Source organism: Aricia agestis, chromosome 6 (genome assembly GCF_905147365.1).
Source record: "Aricia agestis chromosome 6, ilAriAges1.1, whole genome shotgun sequence".
Taxonomy (NCBI): Eukaryota; Metazoa; Arthropoda; class Insecta; order Lepidoptera; family Lycaenidae; genus Aricia; species Aricia agestis.
This window is the reverse complement of record NC_056411.1, coordinates 1740779-1755945: the sequence shown is the minus strand read 5'-3', so window position 1 is coordinate 1755945 and position 15167 is coordinate 1740779. Positions and strand designations below refer to the sequence as shown.

Sequence of the window (15167 nt, the reverse complement as noted above, 5' to 3'; positions counted from 1 at the left end):
ACTTGATAAATAATTTTTGAATTTAATAATTTTATAAGGGGTTTTTCTTATTGTATGTTAAAATAATTGATATTGATAAAACATTTTTTTTGTTATTGTGTTACCTAGTGGCTATTAGCTAAAAGTAGTCGTTATAACAATTAACAGACAATAAAAATATAGCTCATATAGTTTCGGAGAAAAGTGGCTGTGACATACGGACGGACAGACAGACAGACAGACATGACGAATCTATAAGGGTTTCGTTTTTGCCATTTGGCTACGAAACCCTAAAAAATGGAATTTACTATATGATTCCTAACTAGTCCAGCTAGTGTTGTGAATGGTTTATCGATATACATTTTGCCGGAATTCATTAAGCTAGCCCAGCTAGTGATCGACAAAAATCGATTAAACTGAAATTTAATCGATTTTTTCGAATAAACAGTTTCCTTGACTAGAATACTATGAAGTGGCGACTGTGACTGTCCTTCTGTCGTCGGTGGTGACGGTAATGACGGTTTGGGGTTCCTCGGTTCTGGAACCGTCAGTTCGCGAACCGCTGGGGCTGACGTCTGTGGAGTTCTGTGCTAGTGCTGTGGTGATGGGCACCGTGATTGGCTGCACGGGGATCTGGTATTGGGGGTAGTGGATACCGACCACCTCCTCGTAGCTAGGTGGCGCCATGGCCTCTGGAATTGAGAAAAAAAAAACGTTAAACGTGTGCGTTCCGATGATATTTTGCGGAACCATTTTTGACTCAGTAACACTTAAGTTTTATGTAGTATTACTTAGTCGTCAATTAAACTAAGCATATTTTTAATTAAAAAGAACAGCATTATAAAAATCTAACCCTCAAGATATTATATCAAGATTTTTTTATTATTAATACAAATTTTGACAATTTATGTAAGTTTTTGACTCTTGTGAATTGGACCATATTTTTTTAATTTTAAGACAGTCATTTTTGTTATTGAATTCACTTAATACTTTGTACGAGGATTTATTTGATTGAAATATATTATCAACGTCTTAAAAATACGTGATATGACGCATGTTTATCATTATCTGTTTTGATAACACTAAAGATAATAATCGAACGACAATGGGAAATTATTTAAGGGGGTGACAGACACGCGAGTAAGTACGCGGACTTATGGCTCGACGACCTTACTCGCCTGTGTGTCACCTAAAGTTCGCGTACCTACTTAAAGATTGCCGCGTAAGTTCGCCGTCTTGGCATTTTACTCGTAGCTCGTAAGTGCCTGACACACGTACGACCTTAAAGTACGCGGGATTTAAGTTCGCGAACTTACTTAGCTCGCGTCGGTGACAGACGTACGAACTTTAAGTACGCGGGTTTTAAGTCCGCGGACTTACTCAGCTCGCGTCGGTGACAGACGTACGAACTTTAAGTACGCGGGTTTTAAGTCCGCTGACTTACTCGGCTCGCGTCGGTGACACACGAGTACACTGGGTTACCATGTTGTCGACGGAAGAAGCTTTGTGTTATTTACTTATTTAAAAATAATATCATATTACGTTTTAAAAACTAATAAGAAAAAACTAAATCGAAAAGTTTAAGTGTATACGTACGTACATATTTTTCACACAGATGAAAACCAATTTCGGTTTCGTTTGACAGCTCGAAATTGTTGCTCTATTCCGCTAGGTATATAAACTGTATGGTACCAAGGAGATATTTTATAGTTTGGACAATTAATTTTCTACGTCTACATGTAGGTACATCAGCAGCATCAGCTATCGATGAACACCAATAAATTAATATTTTGTTTGATAACATAAAATAAATTGAGATTTTGTTGATTATTAAAGATTTAAAATTAAAAAACGTTTTATTTGACTGAAAAATGTTAGCATAATTTTTAGCATTAATTACAGTAAATTTTAACAGTAGCTTAGCAAATTTTGTATCAGTCGTGTTGGCAACACTGCCTGACGACTCGCGGCTCGCGGCTCGCGACTCGCAGTGCTGCCAGACGTACGAGCTACGAGTAAAATTCCAAGACGGCGAACTTACGCAGCAATCTTTAAGTACGTGAACTTTAGGTGAGACACAGGCGAGTAAGGTCGTCGAGCCATAAGTCCGCGTACTTACTCGCGTGTCTGTCACCCCCTTTACAAGCATGTTATTCAGGAAAAGTGAAGTTTGTAACTGTGGAAAAATTTGGAAAAATTTTGGTGCTCTTTACTACCATGAGTTTATTTTATTAGTGAATATTTAATTATCATTGTCATAAAATGTGGCAAGCTTGCGACTTAAGTTATGCTTTCTCCTTCTCACTCTAATCATCAGTTTTAGCTTAAAAGTGTGTGATAGAAAAAGCTTGGATGCGAGTAATTCTTACACGTAATAATATACTAATTCCAACTACATAATAAAAACCGAAAGTCCTGAATAGAATACTTAGTTGTCAGGTTAGGGGAGGCCCCCTATTGAATTTAACCCTAATGTTTAAATCTAGATTTTAGGCTTTATTATGTAACTAAACCGTTGCGCCAAAATTCGCCCACAATTCCGTTGCGCCAAAATCCGTTTATGCGCGGGGACCGTTCATTTTTTCGGAATAAAAAGTATCCTATGTCCTTATCCGGGACTCAAAGTCCGTCTTCATACCCATACAAATTGCCGATCCGGGCATCCGTATATATCCGTATGGCTTTTTTTGAGTTCCCAGCATTGTTCTCATAGAAAAAGTTGTTCATTTTGACGGGCTCATTTGATGGCTTCAAGAATAACGGTGCTTACACTAACACACTATATTATTATCGCTAAATAGATATTATAATATCTTACCGTATTTAGGCGGTGGGGGTAAGTTGGCGGGGCTGACGTAGATAGTTGGTTCTGATTGAGACAGGGAGGGGCGTGTTCGCGAGCCCGTGAACGCCCGCCTCTGCTGCTGACTGCGCGTCTTCTGCCCTGTAACACGAATACATACGGTTAGCAACGAGCAATGTATACCTGGCTATACGATATGGTCATTGGGAAAGGATGAACAAAGTCTCCAAGTAAAAAATATTTCCATTTTTAGTGGAAGTCCTCTTAAAACGATCATATACCTAAGGATTTTGATTTGCGACTTTTGTATTGACTAATTTGATTGTAGGACGGCTTGTGTAATAGTCTTTAAAAATATTTTTTAAAATAATTTTAATTAACTACACACAACTTTGTAATGTACTTACTGCTTTTGTAATAGTTTAAGAGAAAATTAATCTAAATAAAAATTGTTTTACTTGTGGTAAGCATATAAAAAGAAAATTGTATAATTATCAATATACAAAAAAATCAACTCGTTAGGGTTCCGTTATAGGGTTCTGTAATCAACAAAATTTGGTTGACTACTGAACCCTAAAACGGAACCCTAACAAGCTGATTTTTTTTTTTATATTGGTAGGCTAATAGTTATATAATTTAAGAGTAACATTGTCCATATTTTAGGACCATCAAATCAAAGTATGAAATCCTTTCTATCTCTGTTAGCTACCATTATATATATATGAGGATATTTTTTTTTCTTTGTTTAAGTTTAGCACTTTAACATTATTTTCTGCCACCATATTTTGGTTGCCTGGAAGAAACCGCTGAAAGCGGTAAGGCCGCCTATTTGCTATGTTCCTTGCCTAATGTTGTTTTTGTTATTTCATATTGTTTATAATGCAAATAAAGAATTTATAAATAAATAAATAAAAAATAATGTAAGTAATAGAAAAATTATAAAAGTTTGTTAAAATATACCGAAGCTAAAGTTTAATTTTATAAAGTAATACATTGTAAATACCCATTTCTTTTACAAATTTTCCTACTGCAACTAATATCACTATGATGCCAAATATTAACGTTGCTAGAGTGAAATAATATGCCGCGTCCGGACAGAAGGTAGTTTCACATTTATTTACTGTTACATCACTATCATGTGTGTGAGAAGTCATTTTGTTATTTCGTCAAACTTTTTTCGTACACTTTTTACTTAATTAAACTATAATTATAAGAAAACTGACGAAACACTTGTACTGAATGGCTATATGCTCATTAAAATAATCTTATATATTAGCTTTTATCAATTAGATTAGACAATCAAGAGGCTGACTTAACATAAAATCTTATAGTGTAATTTTTTAAATATGTTTTTCTAACGTAAATCATGTTTGTCTTCCTTATTAGCTCTATTTTAATCTGTTCCGACTTCCGTTCACACAATATATGAAGGGTGTTGGCGCTGTCTATAGTTTAACTGACACGCATAAATCGTCCGGAGTTTCACAGTCAAAAACATTTATTATATTCTATATCTTGTTTGTTTTAATTTGCCTTGAATACTACTGAATTGTTTTTACTACCAAAAATATATTATTCACAAAAAAATAGCTTATCTATCCATCATATTATTATTTCACAAGTTACAAATCATCTTTTATTTAGTCAAAATATATGTTATGTGTGAGATAAAAAAAAAACCGGCCAAGTGCGAGTCGGACTCGCGCACCGAGGGTTCCGCTTCCGTGCAAGGTTTACAAAGTTCGTTCATTACGACAATCGAGTCATAACTATGGTATTTTGTAATGTAACTAAAAATTTAAGGTTTTCGGAATTTTTCCTTTATGTGTGCTATAAAACGTTGCTTCATGCCAAATTTCAAGATTCTAGGTCGACTGGAAGTACCCTTTAGGTTTTGATTCCCTTGCGAGTACTTGCGAGTTTCAAAATATGCAGCTTAAATTGCTGTTTCTTTTGATTGCGTTGACATAGAAGTTTGATTTTGTTACAGCTTAAAGGTATTATAGACTTGAGTATTTGGTATGAATTTCAATTTAATACCTCTACGCGTTTATGAGGAAATGGGTAGTAAGTTTAAAATTATTAAAAAAATATATATTATGTGATGTAACTAAAAATTTATGGTTTTCGTAATTTTTCCTTTATCTATGCTATAAGACGTTGCTTCGTACCAAATTTCAAGATTCTGAGTTCACGGGAAGCACCCTGTAGGTTTTGATTCCCTTGCAAGTGTCGAAAATTTGCGGCATAAACGGCTGTATCTTTTGATTGCGTTGGCTTAGAAGTTTGATTTTTTCATAGCTTTAAGGGACAGTAGACCTGAGTAATTGATATAAATTTCAGCTTCATACCTCCACGCGTTCCTGAGAAAAAGGGTCTTGACAGACGGACGGACGGACAGACGGACAACAAAGTGATCCTATAAGGGTTCCGTTTTTTTCCTTTTGAGGTACGGAACCCTAAAAATACCTAGTTGCAACCGTCGGCAAATTGCAATATCAGCCATTACCATAACTAAACCCGAACACGATAAAAAAGATACCATAGGAAGCCTAAAAATCGATAATTAGTTTTCACTTTTCATCGGTACATTACTAGAATTGTCAAACAAGTGAGATTCCATTTTCGAATGCAAGTGAAAACTTCGAACGAATGAATAAACTTCCCGTATGAATTGCACTGTTTATGTACTGAATTATTCACACAAGATTAAAAATAATCGAGTGACTAGAAATATTGCTAGAAATTGAAAGAGTTAGAAGGTGGCTAGACCTAGTGCACCAAAAATGAAGCGAAGATGCTATTATTGTCCCAGAACTAATTATTATTGTCCGTAAGCCTTGATATAAAACTCTTTGCAAGCCTCATTCAGTAAAATTATTTGTTACTTACCTAGCCTACTCAAGGAATAATTTTAGTTTAGGGTAGGTAGTACTTTTCAAGGAATGTCATTTTTTTGTGTAATGTTTATTGTTAATTTTTATTTTGATTACTTATTTCTAAGTCTTATTTTATTATAAAATAATAATAAGTTAGTCAGAAGTAGACATTTTTGTTGAATTTTAGTACATTAAACATGTTACCTAAAAAATCTATGCACGAGATTGGTTAGTTCATAAAAATGTTCTTTACTGTCATAATAATAATAATGGTTAGTATATTATTTATAAATACTTTTCATAAATAAAATAATATCTTGTCTTATAATATAAAACGGGTTTTAAAAAGTATTAAACCATTCCGAATTTATATGTAAGTATATTTATATTGGGGTACTTCTAGACCCCACGCCTGACGGAACGTTACCCAAAACAACGCGTGTACTTAAAGGTTAAGTATCATTAAATGATGCAACTAGCATTTAATATAATTCAACATAGTTGGCTATTATGATATTATTAATTTGTACGTTACTGGGACATAAAAAGTTATTTCTTTTTCGAAATTCGTTTTCCCACTACAAAACTGTATTTTTATTTTTTCCTTTATATTGCTCGCTGCCATTTAATTTTGATCCTCAAATAAACGCTTGGAATGGGATAGATTTTACAATGAGCGCTATTTATATGATCTATTCAGGCTGTAACTTATTAAAGTGAATACTTTAGGACAAGGGTCATGCATTAGTTTCGCTCGGGTTCCATTTTAAGAAATGAAATGACCTTCGCGGTCCTCACATTATATATAAAAAAAAATATTTAAGAAAGGTCTATGTCTACCAGGATCTGATTGGCAAATTTTGATGGCAGACTTTCAAAAAATATCCTTTATCATTGGATATTTTTTTGTATTTGCATGTTTCACACACATAATAAGCCGGTAAAGGAAAAAAAAGGATCAAAATGCTTTATTCCTATTACACCGGTATTGCTAGAGTCAATTTCTGTTCTCCCTTTTTGCCATCAGATTCTGGTAGACCTATAATTATTACGGAATTTACAAATAGGTAAGTATATTTTATTTACATATTATAAATGAGAAAAGTGAAATTGGTGCAAGCTATTGACATCAAACGAAGTTCATCTTCGAAAATGCTTGGTCGGTGGTCCGCACGCAATGGGTCGGCGGTCCGGATGCGGACCGCGGTCCGCCATTTGGTGACCCCTGTCCTAAAGTACTTATTAATACTTTATTTTGTTAGAACCTGTATCAAGCCAAATGTTATTACTGACCGACAAGGCTATAAATGAACGTTGGCGGGGGCGCTGCCAGTTAAGGAGAACTGTCAATAATTGGGGTTTTTGTATGATGGCGGCGTTAGTTCCTTTTTTCGCCACGTTCAAACGTAAAGTGTGGTGATTATATTCTCTTTGATTTAAAGCCTCGACGGTCTATACCACAGTATAGGAATATAAGTCCCTACAGTAACGAAACGCCTTTGACGTCGCACGATGCCGCCACCGATGACAGGTACCGAGCAGATATGCCAGGGTTGCCACGAAATGGGAAATAAAATAAAAATAAAATATTGTGCTTGTAATGCAAATGTTATCATTTAATTTGTTTAATCAGCGTGTTATATTTACATTTTTTTTTAACTTTATGCACATAATATAGGTACAAAGGTGGATTTAATGCCGTATGTCATTATCTACCAGTCAACCTTTGGGCGATACAAGGACATAGTTGTATAGGTGCCAGTCGAGTTGAAAGAGGAAAAGACAGAAAAAAATAATAAATATATATTATACTTATAAAATATATATTGTATAATATTATACCATACTTATAATCAGTGATGGGTAATTTTCCGAAAAATTTCAAAGCTCGGAAAAATTGAAAAAATAATGGAAAAATATTTTTTTATTGAAATTATTAGCTTAAATGAATTAGTAAACACTAAAAATGAAGTGGAATATCAAATATGGTTCATATAAAGTTGAAATTCAAAGGCTTGAATGACTTTAGGTGTTGTTTAAAAAAACAATATCTTTCTTTAGTCATATCTCCTTCATTTTTTATTTTTTACGAAAATGGTAAGGACCAAAGCTATCACAAATTTGATATTCTAAAACTTTAGTCCTTATAATTTTCATTGTAAAATCAGTATTTACGGAAATAACTGCAAACAACAAGTCTAAAGTATAATTTCGCCTGTATCTCAATAATTAAAATCAAATTTAGCGCAAATAATTGAAGAAACAAAGTTGTAGATAATAGATTATTATTAAACCTACGATCCTTATGATTTTTTCTACGCCTATGGTAAATGTACCGGGAGTCCGGGACCCAAGCGACTCGATAAAACTGGATATTTCTGATCATGGATTAGACCCTATAATAATAATAAATAATAATTATTATTAAAAAACTGGCCAAGTGCGTGTCGGACTCGCTCACGTAGGGTTCCGTACGCGGTATGTTACACTTGATATGTGTACCTGGGTAGGTAGGTACTAATTAGTATGTAACAGGGTATTTGACATATTTTTAATTTATTCTATATTGTTTCTCTCCTTGTTACACTTCTTACAACGTAAACAATAAAACAGAGATGCAAATACATGCCGCCAAGGCCAACACAATATTAGTGTAAACTGTGAGCCGATATTTATGAAAATTTAAATCCTTTTTGTTTTTTGAATCAGATTTATATCCGTACACTGAACATTTATTATAATATCCCGTTGTTTATAAGATAAGTTATCGTTTTACAACACAAAATTCGTAGACAACGCGCCAACGCCACCCCTGTGGGCGAAGGTACACAAACTGCGCGAGTTAGTGTACGCGGGCCCGCGCCGCCCGCTTCCCCGCGGGCACCCCTCCGTTGCTCTGCGCAAGTACATTCGTTTCACTACTGTAAGGATATGTCATATTGCTATACTGTGGTCTATACTCTATATTATGTCGAACAGGTGTTACGTCACACGTCAAAAAAGGTAACAATAAGCGAAGCGGACCATATTATATGGCGACACCTAGAGGGCAAAAATCTTGTACGTTGATTACTGGAGCAATATTTGCACATCGCTTGTCTTACTTAGTCCTGAGCAGGTATAATTTGGCAAACTATTTGTGATTCACATCATTTCTCTTTTATGAATATAATCTTTGATATATCTATAGATTACAAAAGGAAAAATAAAACAGGATCTATTTATCTGAAGTTATATAAAGTCTAGTCAATATTTTTTTGAAATCACTTTTTTTGTCGTTTTTGTAGGTAAAATAAAAATAAAACGTACTCAATGTGAGCATTCGCAAGCAGAAAAACACCAGAAACCACGTGACCAGCAACGTCAGCAGGACAATCATGTACCAAAACGTCACTTCTGTTAGCCCTACGTCCTTCACTTCCTCGGTACCATCGTACTCCTCAGAAGACTCCGAACTTTCATCGAGAAAGTCGTAACTCGGTACACCATACATCGGCGCCATGATCCCAAACAGTATTGTTCACGTAGGTAATGAACAAACGTTTAAAACCAATCCGGTAAACGCTCCCTATAAAATTACTCCGGCAATTTTATGGAACATCACTAAACATCACTAAACTTCACTTCTTTATTTATTGTTCATTTTTAATTAATTTGTCGTAAGTGAACACTTTTTTTTCTGTATTTGTTCACAGAAGTGTAAAACAAACTGCAGTATTTTTATTTTATCAGTGATACGCTGACATATCTCTTTGAGATATAATTCGAAACGACAATTGGTGCTGTGTTATCGAATTCTTATTTCGAAATACTTTTGAGTACTTATTACAAGGAGTTTATTATTCACTTAGTTCAAAAAGTGCGAGTCGGACTCGCGCACGAAGGGTTCCGTACTACCGTTATAGAGCAAAAATTGGCAAAAAATTGTTTTTTGTACGGGACCCATGTTAAATTTTATTTCATTTTAATAGGGTACTTAATTATTATTAACCAGCTGTTGCCCGCGACTTCGTCTGCGTGGACTTTATTTAATAGTTGTTCCCGTGCATCGATTAAATATAGTTTACGCGCAAATCATAAAGTATATTGTGCAGTAACCGTACATTTTCCGGGAAAAAAGTATCCCTTGTCCTTCCCCAAGACTCAAAGTATCTCCATAGGTACCAAATTTTATCAAAACAGATTGAATAGTTTACGCGCAAATCATAAAAGTATATTGTGCAGTAACCGTACCGTCCCGTTTTCTGAGACAAAATGTATCATATTAATAATATTATGATACATTTTGTCCCTGTATGTTCTTTTAGGGACTCAAAGTATCTCTTTTCCAAATTTCAGAAAAATCGGTCCAGCTGCTTACGCGTGATTTCTCGACCTAGGGAATAATGGATTTTTATATATAATATAGATTATAGATTATTGAAGTAGACATATTATTATAAATTTATAATTAAGGCTGTAGTAGACATATTATTATAAATTTATAATTGGCCTGTTTTGCTCGATATCAATAATGGCAACAAGTAGGCACTTAATATTTTCACAAAGGAAAATATTAAGTGCCTACTTGTTGCCATTATTGATATCGAGCAAAACAGGCCAAAAAATCAAGTTTAGGTTGTATGGGGGCTCCCATACACCCCCTTAAATATTAATTTTATTTTGTTTTTAGTTTTTGTTGTTAGCAACAGATATACACAATCTATGAAAATTTCAAAAGTCTAGCTATAACGGATCTTGAGATTCGGCATGGAGGAAGACAGACGGACAGACAAACAAACAACGAAGTCTGAGTTATATGGTTTTACTTGGTTTTTAACCTCTTCATACGGAACCTTAAAAATTTTAGGTTTAATATATATATTTGAAGATTTATAGAACCAAAATTAGCTATGATAAGATGTTAGATATAGATATCTACACCATAAAATCCCTAGCATAAAAAATATTTTCATGTTTTCTAATAGAAGAAAAATTTAGGGTAGTGTTAGGTAGTTCCAGAGCGCCTATAAAGATAAGTTTAGAGATAAAAATAATTAAACTAAAGTTAAAATATTACCTAAAGATGCCATTTTCATGCACAAAATAAGAAAAGACATCGCTAGTAGTGTACCAAAAACAGAGATGTACACCACAGAGTAGATAGAGTTGGTCGTAGGAACTTCCATTTCTGTGTAATCTTTGGTAGCCATTTTAAAAATCAATTCGCACACTTCTAATTTATAATTACTTACTAATAACACTTTAGAATAGGTACTTCACTTTACACTGCACTTTTGTTCCAAATTCACATTTATTTGAAAATAAATTGACTTGGTACGTTTGTGTTTTGCTTACTTAAAACGGTTTATGCATAAAAACGGTTAAAGTAACAACTATAGTACAAATATTTTAAACTCACTGATTATTATTTTTCGATAAAAATTGAAAGAAAAACATTTTTTCGGTCTTTTTGCGATACTTAAAGGGCAAAAATACACAACGCTTTAGTAAATAATCTTAATTCCAAATGTACAACAGACGTTTTTCGAATATAGATTTTATTATTATCTCGGAATGATTGATTTTCGTTTCCATTTGATGATCTACATGACGTTTCATTCGATTTTCGGCTCTGACGTGTTGGAAGTAGAGCACACGTTTGCATGAGCTGATCTCTACCAAGATAATCTTAAAACGTCAGAATAGGTATTAAGGATAAATGAATAATATCATCTGTAATATGAAATGGAAAAGCATTTTTGCGATAGTCTTAAGCGAACAATAATATTTTAACATTAATTTGTTTTGTAACAGTGCCCCCTGGCGGAGGATTTAGGCGCTAAAATTATCTATTTCTTAAAGTGATAAGTAAATGATATTAAATTTTAAACTTCTGTCATGTTAAAAATGTCTTAAATAAAGAATTTAATAAAATGTTTGCAGTCTCAAAGAGTAAAAATACTTAAATACATCCAAAACTTGGGATTTTTATTTTGTTTGTGAATGTACCCAGTACCTACAGTAGGTACATACTAAGGTGTAGATAAAGGTGTAGTGACACAGCCATCGTGATCGATACGAAAATATTATTCACACTTTGTTGTCAGAACGTCATTGTAGTTTTGTCTTTTTAGTTTTTACTAATAAAACATTTACTTATATCCTGGAAAATGTTTCGCCTTATCTATCAACCACTTTTTCATACCAGACAATGAATATTACTTAACTGTCAGAAATGAGGATTTGTGCCAGGATATAATATTGTTATGTTTGTATGTATAATGAGTCATTATATTCGTATCCGCCGTACTCAGAGACATTTAATTACGATTAACCTTCAATATAATGAAGAGTTTGACAGATAATGTATGGGGCTTATGTCAAAATTTTGAATTAATTGCATTTAAGTAATTAATGTTCCACTCTGAGTGTGGCAGTGAGTCACACTTCTCATTAAATTGAAGTTTTAAAGGCCGTAAATTATTAGATCCATCAAATTAATTTTTATTGAATAAAGGCAAATGCAGAATCCTGCTAGCATAAATGACAATGTTAGTTGCAACCAGGCTTTTATGGCCCTGGCCCTGGCCCTTTCTAAAGTTCTACAGTACAATCTACTGTGATTAGGGTTTTATTAAGTCATGAAGCAGCTGTTTTGTTGCTGATAAGGACATGGTTGATACAGAGAATTCCTATTACATCAGTGTTTGAAATCACGAGACCACCAGGTGGCGCTTTGTGTGAATTGGGTCTGCCCTCTAGTGGCAATATAAATATTGAAAACCCTTAAATAATAATTAATAAAACTTTATTCATGATTTTATTTACTAAAAAATTTATTTGATTGATAAGCTAGTTAATGTTGATTTCAAATAGACTTCTTTTTGCATCAAGACAGTTTTTTTTTAAATACAATTTTGATGTTTTTTGTATGTTTATACTACAGTACTTACGTATTTGCCGATATAATATCATCAAAACAACAATCAACAGCACCATAGACCAGAACACGAAAGACGGATACATTTTTTTAAATATTTTTTAATATGTCGTAACACTTCAACCTTTCGCGGTATCACTGAGCCTGATAATTGGTATTTTTGAATCTTATCAAAATCGATTAAGTATTGTTGATTAGAACAAAATGGAATGTTTAAAATTTTTCAATGTACCTAGTACTGTTTATTATCAGATTCTTTTGTTTATGACTGTTTTTGTTTGTCCTATCCTGTTGCATTTTTAACACGCTTTTATGAGCTTCAGTTGTAAGTTGTAACTATGTACCTATGTAAGAAAATCTTGGAATCTTAATTTGACCCACTTCCCGGTCTTCGATTAGGATGAAGGCACACACTCTGAGTTCTGATGACAATACATGACTAGCTAAACGTAATTACAAATCCAATATGGCGGCCTCCCCAAGATGGAGGACAGGCTATTTGAAAATCACCCCCATGCTATAGGTATCAAATGAAAGGGTTTGCTGTCAAAAATACGAAAAAAATAGTCACGTGACTTAAATCCAACATGGCGGACATCCAATATAGCGGATTTGCTAAAGCATGTTTTTTTTTGTTTTTTATACTATTATTATTTATAGTACTTTCATATAGTTTTAACCTTCAAGCGGTCGCGTGACGTCGAATCGACCCCCTCAAAAATTTTTTGTTGATAAGTTGATTAAGATGCTCTGGCGTGAGCTATACCTACTTTAATATTAATGTTGTATTACAGGTATAATGATAATTATTGTAAATATGTAAAATATGTCGAATGTGAATAGAATAAAAACAATTATGTGCCGCCATCTGTTACATAATACAGGGTGCAATTAAACCTACCGGCTAATTTATTTTAGGGCTGAAGTACGTATCATTAAAGGAGAGTCCATTTAATGAAAAAATAGGGTGTTAATCTTTTTACAATAACATTTTATCCCACTTAAAATCGTTGCAGAACGGTCACTTCGCGGCGGTGGATAGAGTGGCGGTAGCGACAGGCGCGGGGGCCACGCCCACGCCCACGCGCCGGCGACGCGTACTTGTGGTGTTTTTACGATAACTTTCAGAAGCTATTTCTTAAAATTTTAGTACAGAGTGATTATAAAAGAAAAATACGTATATTTTTATTTTTAACGAGGATCAATATATCGAAATTTGACCGGAAGGTTTAATTGCATCCTGTATATTTTTTTATTATTTATTATGATTTCACTAGTAAGCTTAGCTCTACGACAGGTTGCTTCCGAAGAAGACAAAGTGACAGTTTTTTTTTTAATGAAAAAAGGGGGCAAACGAGCAAATGGGTCACCTGATGGAAAGTAACTTCCGTCGCCCAATGGACACTCACGGTATCAGAAGAGCTGCAGGTGCATTGCCGGCCTTTTATGAGGGAATAGGGTAATAGGGGAGGGTAGGGAAGGTAATAGGGGAGGGTAGGGAAGGGAATAGGGGAGGGTAGGGAAGGAATAGGGGAGGGAAAAGGGTAGGTGATTGGGCCTCTGGTAAACTCACTCACTCGGCGAAACACAGCGGAAGCACTGTTTCTCGCCGGTTTTCTGTGAGCCCGTGGTATTCCTCCGGTCGAGGCGGCCCATTCGTGCCGAAGTATGCGAAAGAAAGATTTATAAAGGAACTCTATATGTCCCTAAAATCTGCCAGTTTTTCTATTCTTTTGCATTTCTACTTGTGGTCATACTAAGCCTGCATAGTAACTTTAATTAGCTGTGGCAACAACTAATATTATAATTTATGCAAAAGTGTGTCTGTCTGTTTCCTCTTCACGCCCAAACCGCTAAACCGATTTTGCTAATAATTGGTATGGAGATACTTTGAGTCCGGGGAAAAGACATATGATACTTTTTATCCTAGGAAAAATGTACTGTGGGAACAGTACAAATAGTTGTACTGTTCCCACAGTACATTTTTCCTATTCCCACTGTACATTTTTTAGGCAAATTTAGGTGCAACAGAGTTGTTAGTTTGAATTTGTTACAAAAATCGCACTATGAAGAAACATGGATCTTCACTCTCAACATCGCTAAAAAATTCACTGAGTGAAAACTTACCGAAAAACTTAATAAGCAGACCATACAGAACCCAGAACAGCAGTATATTCAACACCATAAACACTAAGAGCGACGTTAAGTTTGTCATTTTGTATCGAAATTAGAATAACAAGTGGTATCGCAAAAAACGCAATCAGCCGCTATCGATTATACCATTAAGATAACGATAAAACCGAATAACATTCCGTGTTTTATTAAAAAGGATTACATATTGATATTTGATAACTGCTATCGCCTTTGTTTTATAAAGATCCTTGTTGTGCATTTTAAAATGCTTGATTAAATACTTTCTTTAAAGTGCCATCTATTGCCTGATAGGAAAGTAATATTGTTGTAAATTATAATATTGTAATTATTATTTAGTAGATAACATCCATTTATTTAATCTCTGCTTTTTGCTTAAAATCCTTAAAGGGTAGGTGCTGGGAACTGGTGTCGCAAAACCGAAACTTTTTTT

The 15167-nt window shown here is 34.2% G+C and overlaps 1 protein-coding gene across 4 annotated transcripts in view; it reads right to left on the bottom strand.

Moving 5' to 3' along the window:
- Positions 1–243: 243 nt before the first annotated feature.
- The window catches only part of LOC121727547, a 57588-nt gene continuing 42664 nt past the window's right edge, over positions 244–15167 (bottom strand). For 3 of the 4 annotated variants that reach the window (XM_042115427.1, XM_042115424.1, XM_042115428.1), the window contains exons 2-3: positions 2798–2923; positions 244–671 (exon numbers count right to left, since the gene is read on the bottom strand). In XM_042115427.1, the coding sequence (XP_041971361.1) occupies positions 445–671; positions 2798–2923 (353 nt within the window). In that variant the 3' untranslated portion in view covers positions 244–444. Of the gene's footprint in view, positions 672–2797; positions 2924–8970; positions 9251–15167 lie in introns of those variants that run through there. The other variant, XM_042115426.1, reaches the window with a different exon arrangement.